The sequence below is a fragment of the Portunus trituberculatus genome, chromosome 20 (genome assembly GCF_017591435.1).
Source record: "Portunus trituberculatus isolate SZX2019 chromosome 20, ASM1759143v1, whole genome shotgun sequence".
NCBI lineage: Eukaryota > Metazoa > Arthropoda > Malacostraca > Decapoda > Portunidae > Portunus > Portunus trituberculatus.
The window spans coordinates 15,084,290-15,094,289 of record NC_059274.1 but is presented as its reverse complement, the minus strand read 5'-3'; the positions used below and the strand labels follow the sequence as shown (position 1 = coordinate 15,094,289).

At 50.5% G+C, this 10,000-nt stretch overlaps 2 protein-coding genes across 5 annotated transcripts in view; both read right to left on the bottom strand.

The window, feature by feature from the left end:
- Nucleotides 1-5,973, bottom strand: part of LOC123506690 — a 10,930-nt gene extending 4,957 nt beyond the window's left edge. The window contains exon 1 of the mRNA XM_045258958.1: nt 4,890-5,973. Within this exon, the coding sequence (XP_045114893.1) occupies nt 4,890-5,878 (989 nt within the window). The 5' untranslated portion in view covers nt 5,879-5,973. The remainder of the gene's footprint in view (nt 1-4,889) is intronic.
- The window catches only part of LOC123506688 (eye-specific diacylglycerol kinase-like), a 704,579-nt gene that overhangs the window by 273,073 nt on the left and 421,506 nt on the right, over nt 1-10,000 (bottom strand). Inside the window, exon 1 of one of the 4 annotated variants that reach the window (XM_045258952.1) lies at nt 7,590-8,617. The exons of the other annotated variants lie outside the window; for them this stretch is intronic. Within the exon in view, the coding sequence (XP_045114887.1) occupies nt 7,590-8,200 (611 nt within the window). The 5' untranslated portion in view covers nt 8,201-8,617. Of the gene's footprint in view, nt 1-7,589; nt 8,618-10,000 lie in introns of those variants that run through there. 4 annotated transcript variants of the gene reach the window in all.

Here is a 10,000-nt window from a genome sequence, read left to right as displayed (position 1 = left end):
ACAAACAAGCCTTGAGGGAGAATATAAAATGGCACGAATAAGAATAAAAGGTGGATCATAAATACGAATGATTTACGAGGATATTGACTCGAGGTAGGAGGCATTGAGGGTATTTTTAGACGCGTTACCGCCACCCTGACATTGCTATTGACTGCACATCGACGCTATGGAGATTTATGCCTCAAGGTAACACAAAACGGGTGAGGTCTTTCCGCTGCGGGGGTTCGGTACACACTGACGCTGCGACACGGCTGGGAAAGATGGAATGGAACCTTACTTAACCCATTCAGTACCATGACACGTTTTTATATTCTGCTTACTTTATATACTTCCGCTTCAAAAACTTATGTTGGGACTGAAATAGTGAAGAGTCTGCTCATTAATCTTCTGACCTCTATAGACCCTTCCTAATGTAAATAAAATAATCTAATCACACCCAAATGCGTTCCAGTACTGAAGACGTTAATTCCCTTCAGTACCATGACAAGTTTTCATATATATTCTGGTTATTACTTGGTGACTTTATACAGCTTCAGAAATTTATGTAGGGGATTAAGATAGTGAAGACTCTGGCCATTAATCTTCTGGCCTCCATAGACCCTTCCCAATGCCAATAAAATCGTCTAATCATACTCAAAACTCACGATAAAAATGTGTCCCAGTACTAAAGGGCTTAATGTCACTGGTAAGGTACTGTATTGCCTCTATAAAGAAGCTCTGGTTGTTATATTCTGACTTTCTTTCCTCATTTGTTGATTACTTGTTCAGTTTCAATGTATGTCAACTTATTTTCTCACTATATTGCAAAAGAGTCAACTGTAAATCTATCTTAACAAAATCTTCAATGTTTGTATGTAATCTGAATTTATTTATCATATCTCTTGTACATTTTTTTCTAGTTCTCGTTGATTTTCAGTGTATTCATATTGCTCATTTGAGAATACATATATTTCTCGCCGTTCTGTTGCAGAAGAATCAACTATTATCACCCTTTTCGTTCATTTGTTCTAGTTTTCGTTCATTTTTACGCTATTCATATTGTTCATTTTGGGAATACATATATTTCTCGCCGTTCTATTGTACAAGAATCAACCGCTAGTGTCTCTGATGAAGGTTTCGGTGACGGCGTGTTCTCCAGGTTAATGTCTCCCTTGTCTTATCCATTTCTGCAATTCTTGTTCAGATTTGACAAGATTTAAATTCCTCATTAGCGAATATATAGAAGACTTTCACCACTATTTATGAAGTTAATATTTTATCTAACCACACACACACACACACACACACACACACACACACACACACACACACACACACACACACACACACACGACAAAAAAAAAAAAGTAAAGGAAAAGTGAAAAAAAAACATTGCTGGAAAGTCTTAGTTTGGACAGTGACAATTTTTCTCCCTCCAAATAAAATCATTTCAAACTCAAATAATAAAAGAAGAGAAGTGACGAAAAAATATATCAGCCTTGTAGAGATGAAAGGACGGCCATGTATGTAAAAAAAAAATGTGATGGAGAAGAGGAGAGTATAATTTAGCGGTGGGTGGAGATCATAAACCGGCAATGAGAGGGCGAGAAGAGGAGTTACCTGGAGAAGGGGTAGCAGGCGCAGAAGCAGGAGGAACCCATGCAGCGGCCCACTTCCTTCGCCCAGAATAGCGAACGCATGGCCAGCAGAAATCAGGCCTCAGCAGTGAACCCATTCCCTTCTTCTCCTCCTTTATCTTTCTCCTTTTATTTTTCTCTTTTATTTATTCAGTTTATCTTTGTCTTATCATGTTTTTTCAATGTTCAGTTTTCTTCTTTCCTTTGTCTATGAATTGTCCGGGTTTTGTTATTGTTTTTTTTTTCTTTCTTGTACTTATCTTTCTTTGCCTCGATTTTTTTTTATATTCACTTGTTTTTGTCTTATTCTTCTTCCTGCCTCCTTCTTTAGCGCATTATGTTTTCACGCCTACTTTCGTCTGGTTTATCCTGTCTCTAATCTTCTTTACTTCCTTTTGTTGCGCCAAGATTTATGTCCCTCTTCCTTTTATCTCCTCACCTCCATTCAAGCTCCTCATTTTCTCTCATTGTTCTCTAACGTGCCATGTCTTTTAATATTTTCCAGTGACAAGTATTTGACTTTTGTGGTTTCGCACCTGCCTCTGTTCTCTCCCTCTGCTTCTGTTCTCTTATTATCACATTCTCAAGTCCATTTCTTATTATTTTAAATCTGCGTTTCCTCTTGACACGCTTTCGATCTTCACCACGTCATCTTGCATCCAATCAGCCATAATTAAATTCCTATTCTTCTTATCATTTCTTATTCCCATCAATTTCTTTCTTGAATTTCTGCGATAAGCGTCCTTGTATTCTTCATCTCTCTGAACCAAACCACAAAGGAGTACGAGGCCGTTAACTTGTGTCTTGTACCCCACCCAAAAAGTTCCGCAAGGTGGATGAAGCACGATCAGGTAAGTCTAATTACTGCCAGAGGTGAGCACAGGTATCCGGGAGCCTTAATTAGGGAGTTATCGAGACACTGTTCAGGTGAGTCGTTGCTTCCATTACGCATTAGCCACGGTTAATTACACTCAGGAATCGCAGGTGAAACTCACACGTCACTGGTAGCTACTGTCTTTTTTTTCTATACCAGTTGTCTTTTTCGCATTATGTTTATTTTTTTCTCCCTTTCTTCCTGCGTTCCGCTCCACCTCGGCATTACAAGCGTCTCGCCTTTGCGCGGCAGAGTTAAGGTGTTTAACGAGTAGTTCGAGAGTTAGTGGCACGATAAAATGTGAGTCTCGTTAATTCCCTTCCCGTAATGGGTGTTTAGGAGGTCCAGCTAAATTATACACTTGATGCTCTTTTGTTTACTGATAATACCCTTCCAGCTACTTCAAGTCCTCTTTTTTCCGCTCATTTATTGATTACCTGATTTTACGTTAAATTTTCCAGCTATGTCAGGTAAGGAAGGGAACAGGTGTGGGCACATGTATAGGGGAGCTGACGCGTGGACAGGAACACTTGATCGTTGCTACATTGCACTTTTCTCCCTTTCTTGAGCACTGACTCCTTAATCTCCCACACGGCTCAGGTAAGGACTGGTACAGGTGTAAATAAAGGTGTAAGGGAGGCAGGCAAGTGGACAGGTAGACTTGCAACATCACACTTTTTTCCACCTTTGTTATCATGAATTCCTGAATCCTATAGCGTGGCGCAGGTAAGAAGCTCAGGTGAGTATGGGTAGAGGCGTCAGGTGCGGTGGACTGGTATTCTTGCCTCACCACACGGGGAAGAAAGAGCGGCACTCAGCAATCAGATTTATAGCGGCGGTGAACGGCTCACTATCAAGGTCAGCGTGGGATGTGTAAACAATTCTAGCTGCCTCTGTCAACACTGCTTGGGCTTCCTGGAGACTCCCCTCGCCTCGCCGCTCCTCTCTCCTTTCCTTCCTCCCTCACACTCCTCTCGTGGGCGACGTCAGCAGTATGTGTTGTTGGAATTCCCTGCCGTGTTTCTTTCCCGTCAAGGTGGGATTATTTATTTCTCCAGGTTGCCTCAACGATAAACGATATGCTAAGTCGATGCGAGCGTTTCTGAGGGTTTATTTCAAGGTCCCTCCGGTTCAGTCGCTCCACGTGATGCGATGTGAGAAAGGAGAGAGAAATCTTTCCTGAGCCCAAATCTCAACCCGTCTTTTCTACAAGAGTTCCGCTTTATCTTGATGGCAATGGATTGGACAGTATTCCTTCTTATCTGCCTCCTCCATCTCTACTCGCTTGCCACGCACCTGTGAGATGAGGGAGTTCCTGCTTGCTTGCCGCCTCACCTCTGCCTCCGCTTGTCTCACCTGTCCGATCCACAGGTACGCAGGTGGGCTGATTTTGCATTAACACACCCCGCCTGTCTAGTTCTCTTTCAGGAGGCTCGGCGGGGAGAGCTACGAGGCACACTACTTCCAGGAGATTAAACAAACTTGGGCGTGTCCAGTGAACCCTCGCCCGAGATTCCCAAGAGCGAGGCACAAAGTAAACACAGGAATCCGGGGCGGCCAGGAGGCAGTGCTGGGGGCGGCGGCGCAGCGGAAAGGACTTACAAGAGAACACAGATCCCTGGTTGATTACAAGAGGTCAGAAAGGTTGAAAGGCTGCACTCAAGATGCTGGAGATGAGGAGGGAGAGGCGCAAGGGTGAGGGAGGCAGCACGGAGTAGCCACACTCACGCCACCACACAAACTGAGGCGGAGATAAGTGTGCACCCACGGCACGCTTCGGCCTGGCTATCAGTGTGGCTACCCTCTGCGCTCCTTTCTCAACACTCTTATCGTGGTTCATTATTCTGTGACACACTAGGGTCAATTTTTCCTAGTGTGACTATTTCGATACTGTGTGTTGGTGCGAGTAAATATTTGTTTATCAATGTGCAACGTATATAATTATGCATGTTTGACTTAGTTTGGTAAAGTTGTGTGTGTGTGTGTGTGTGTGTGTGTGTGTGTGTGTGTGTGTGTGTGTGTGTGTGAGTGCGTTTACACCCTTGGCATCGCTCTACGCACGAGTATGTGCGTCAGTAATTGGTGTGAACTGAGTTTGATAAGTTTTCATGATGATGTTGGTGGTGGCGAGGATTTCCGGCTCACCAGTGCTCCCCTGGCGGGCGGCAGCGGGTCAGACGTGTGTGTTGTTGGTTTGTGGTGTCACGCGCGAGGAAACGACAGCTGCACACACGCACGCGAGCTCACATTCACGCACACATGCACGCACGCACGCACACAGACACATACACAGACACACACACACACACACACACACACACACACACACACACACACATGGTGATCGTGGCAGGATAATCAAGGTTCTACCACAGTCGACAAGGAAGACGGACCACTACCTGTGCTGATCCTGGTCGTGGTGGAGAAGCTGTTCCTCGCCCTGCACGTCCCTCACGGCCTCTGGTTGGACGTGTACCTGGCCAGCGTCGTCCCTGGGCACAAATAAAAGCTTGGCTCCTGTGTGCTCAGTGACAGTGGTGGTCGAGCGCCGGACAGCTCCGCGTCTCAAGCCCGGGGTCTCCTCACCCTTGCGAGGCTTCTTCCAGCGGAGACTTGCCCGAATGCGGCGAGCCATGGACGGGGAACCCTTACTGTGGGCGTCCGACTTGATCCCTTCTGCATGGCCATCCTTGAGGAGATCCAGCCGGATGGAAGGGTTTCGGGCGGGACTGAGTTTGGCAGGCTGGGCGATGTAGCGCACCAACCGAGGGTGCTCAGGAGCTGCTTCCCCGGCAACCACGCCCTCCACCACAGACCTTTCATACCTGCTGTGGGTCTCTGCCTTGCCAGCCACTAAACTGTTCCTAGACACAGCAGATGTCTTGTCTGCCCTTGCCCTCCCATGCCTGCTAGGCGTCCTCTGCGGGGCAGAAACCTTGCGGCGATCAAAGTGATTAGCGGCGCCGGGGAGGTGGTGGTTCGTGTCAGACTCCCAGGAATCTGTGTTGCTGACGGACACGATGCGGGGCGCGAGTGGCCAGTGTGTCGGTTCCAGGTGAAGGCTGAACCTCTGTGTGGCAAAGGATTCGTGAATAGAGATTGTCCTGGACAGCCTGGCCCGTCTGGGCTTGGTTTTGACGCTGCGTGAGCGACGATTCACCAGCAACCTCGGGCCCCGCACACTGGATCTGCTGTTTCGAGCTTTCACCGAGGCAAAACTGTCCGTTGGGGAGCTGCTGTCAGCTGGAGGGTGGCAGAGGAGGGTTTGCTGCTGGAGCGGCGTCCGGGCGCTGCGGATCTGTCTACCACATCCTCTGAAGACGGGGATTGAGGGCCTTGCTGAGGGACGCCCTCCTTTCCATTCTCCTCTTCCTCCTCCATCCACCATAGGCCTCACCGCACATAACACGCACACACACACACATACACTCACACACAACACAATGTCATTATTCACCCTACGACAGCCGCCGCCACGACTACCACACTCACTGCTGATACACCTTGGCACCGCCTTCTTCCACCTCAGTAATCTTATCGCCGTGCGCCCCGATATGTACGACCCAACTTAATGCTGTATAATGAATGTTACTCTCTCTCTCTCTCTCTCTCTCTCTCTCTCTCTCTCTCTCTCTCTCTCTCTCTCTCATAGTTAATCGTCATACTATGTATTAAACTGTACCTCATCTCCTTACCTCACCTTGGCACACCTACACATATTCAGAGACTCACCTCGCTAACTCATAAACCATTTATGTAAGGTATCAAGTTTTCTAAGAGAGAGAGAGAGAGAGAGAGAGAGAGAGAGAGAGAGAGAGAGAGAGAGAGAGAGAGAGAGAGAGAGAGAGAGAGAGAGAGAGAGAGAGAGAGAGAGAGAGAGAGAGATAAGAGTATCCGGGTACTCTATCACAGGCGTACCAACACTGCTGACACACACACACACACACACACACACACACACACACACACACACACACAGGAACACACGCACGTGCGCAGTAACATTACGAAAGCTTATTTATGATAATCATTTAAACTTACATACAATCGTGGTCGTGGAATATGACAATAACATAAAAAGAGAGCAATAATAATAATAACAATAAAAATAACGACAATAATAATAGTAATAATAATAATAATAATAATAATAATAATAATAATAATAATAATAATAATAGTAATAACAATAATGAATACGTCGAAGCTAATGATATCTACGGCAGTCCAGAGAAGGAGAATCAAAACATTTAAGTATGAACACCAAACAACGAGTCACCTGGGCAGTGGTCGCCGGGCACCTGCAAGGCAATCAACACACCTGGGCTACAGAGACCACCTGTGGCACATGCAAGGCGGCACCGTGCGGTCGAGGGAACACGAGCAGGCCAACCAACGAGTGGAGGAGGAGGAGGAGGAGGAGGAGGAGGAGGAATGGGAGAATTCCGAGCTTTTTAAGGATATGGAGGGAGGACTGGATGATATTTAAGGTGAGGGAGAGTGAGGGAGAGTGAGGGAGAGGAGAGGGATCCGATACAGGGCACGTTAACTTTACTTTTGATCCAGCAAGTACTTACGACGACCTCTTCCTCCTCGCTGACAGGAAGACGCTGACGACGACGACGACAAAGTTGACGTCGACCACAACAACAACAGCGAAACGTTCAACAGGTGTGGTAGCAAGTGAGTAAGGGCTTAGCTGGTCCTATGGCAACGGTGGCAGGGCGTGGGACGACAGTGGGGCAGGACATAGTGCAAGGAAGGGAGAAACAGGAAGATCTGATACCAAGAAGGAAAACAACCCGACAGATCGACTCCAGTAGCGGTCGACTGAGGGGTGTGGGGACAGACATGGGGAAGGCGGCCAGCGCTGCTTCAGGTGAGTGCTGGCCAGGTGTGCCGCGTCACGGTGGCATACAGGTTGGGGGGAGGGGGCGCTGCAGAGCCTCAGCCGTGGAGGGGAACACGGTGGGGACGGCGAGCGGGGAGGGGGTAGTGGGGTGCGTGACAGTACATTGAACATCCAGAGTGGCGGTGGCCGGGCGGGCTGGGATCAGGATCGGCGGGCTCGCGGGCGGGGGTGAGGGCGCGGGCACTACCTGTAGGGGTCGTAGGCTCCCAGCGACTCCCAGTTGGTGGAGATGATCCTCGGAAGCACGGGTGAGAGGGGCGTGGCGGGCGTGGGCGTCATCATGGGCGTGGGCGTGGTGGGAGAGACGGGGGTGGTCAGCATGGGCGTGCCGAGAGGGGAGAGAGCGATGTAGTCCCCGTCACCGAGGGGCAGTGGCAGTGTGTGCACGCGAGCGGGCAGCGCCACCACCACGCGGGGCTCCAGGTGGGTGGGTCCCGGAGACTCGTCCCCCTCTTTCCGCAGCGACCCGTGCCGGCTACCCCTCGGCGACGGGCGCGGCGATGGCTCCAGGTGGATGGGGAAGGAGATGGTGGCTATCTCCTCGCTGCCCCGCCGCAGAGACCCATGGCGGCTGCCGTGGGGCGACACTCGGGGCGAGGAGCGAGGCGATATGCGCTGAGAGGGCTCTAGGTGGATGGGGCACAGCGGGGGCAGCGGATCTTCGCCCTCTCGCCGCAGGGACCCATGGCGGCTGCCGCGGGGCGAGTGCCGCGGGGAGTGGCGAGGCGAAGCTCGTGCTGAATTGCTTCGCCGAGCACGGACGCCTGGCGGCAGGTCGGGCGCCGGCCCCTCGGGCATGGTGGCATCGCAGGAGGCGAGGCGTCATAAGGCGTTGGCGAGGTCGTTCAGCTCGATCCCCAGCGCCACCGCCGGCAGTGAGAGCGAAGGGCCGGACGGGCAGGCACCGCCGGGCGTAGCGGAGCCCCGCCGCTGCACGCCGGCGCCCGCCCCCGCCCCCGCCCCGGACCCCGACCCGTCCAGCATGGTCATGGGCGGGCTGACACTGCCTCACCCGCCACGGTCGCCGCCCCTCGACGCCTCACAGTTTCACAACGGCGCGCTGCGTCAGTCCCCGCGGGGCCGCGCCGCGCGGGGGCCGCCGCTCATCCAGCGGGCGGTGGGCACTCTCCGGGATGGCGGGACGGGGCGGGATAGGGCGGGGCAGGGCAATGGTCGGGGCGTGCGGCAGCAAAGGTGTCGTGACGGCGGCAGCAGCTTCGGCGAGGGCGGCAGGTACTGGCGGCGGCGGCGGCGGCGACTCCCTGCGGACGGCGACGTTAGTGGTGGCGCAACACACAGCCTCCTCACGCACACCTCACGGGCGACCTCGCCCACCACCACACCTTTATAAGGCGCCTCGCTGGCCACGCAGACGCAGGCCTCTTAAGGGTTACCCCTCCGGGGGCCTGTTTGCACTTGTCATCAGGACCGCCGCCCCCCAGTCCTCCCAAGGTCTTTACCTACACACCACACACACACACACACACACACACACACACACACACACACACACACACGTGATCTGCCAGCGAACATGAGTCACCCTTCATGAGAAGCAGCGCCGCGCCGCGCTGGACACCAAGCTGCACAAGTCTGGCCTCGGGACTTCCAGACAGTGTTTGCGGGGAACCATTTTCTACTTACACGGTCAAGTGACTTCGTTTTAAAAGATTTCCTCCACGCCTTCTTCCATTTCCTCTTTCTTTCCTCTTCTTCCCTACTTATTTTCGCCCCCACCCTCTCTTTCCCTTCCCTTCATCTCGAGAGGTCTGAGTCAACTGATATAAACCCTTCAACTCCTCCTCCCCCTCCCTCCCTCCCGGTCGTTCCCCTACACTTTCAAATATTATTTCTACACTCTAACTACCTTAACCATTACATGTGGGATACTATTGCCTAAGTTTACTGCTTATTTAATATATATATATATATATATATATATATATATATATATATATATATATATATATATATATATATATATATATATATATATATATATAATATAAAAGGAATAAGTGGGAAGGCATCATGGTGACAGACAGTAAAACACAGGTAAGTGGGAGGGGAAGAGGAGGGAGAAGAGAAGGAAAGGAAGGGAATGAGGGAAAGTTGGAGGGAGGAGAAAGAGGGAAAGGGAGGGAGGAGGATGGGGAAGGCAAAGGAGGAGAGTGAGGTGGTGAGGGGGAGGAAGAAGGAAGGATGGTGAGGAGGACGAGGAGGGGAAAGGCAGGGAAAGGAGAGGGGGGTCATGGTGGGGAGGCAGGTGTCACGGAGAGCGAGATAACATCACCAATGACGCAGCCTGACGGAGGGGAAGTGAGATAGGAAAGGGAGGGAGGAAGGTGGGAAAGGTTGAAATGCCACCCAGGAGAGAGAGAGAGAGAGAGAGAGAGAGAGAGAGAGAGAGAGAGAGAGAGAGAGAGAGAGAGAGAGAGAGCAGATCGTTACAGTACCCGAAATATGAAGCCAACAAGTATCAAAATTCAATTCCTTTTACTCTATGCTTTCCTTCCTTCCTTCCTTCCTTCCTTTTTTTCCTCCTTCTCCTCCTTTCTCTCCTCTCCTTCAGGCAATATCTCAAACAACCGGACTTTC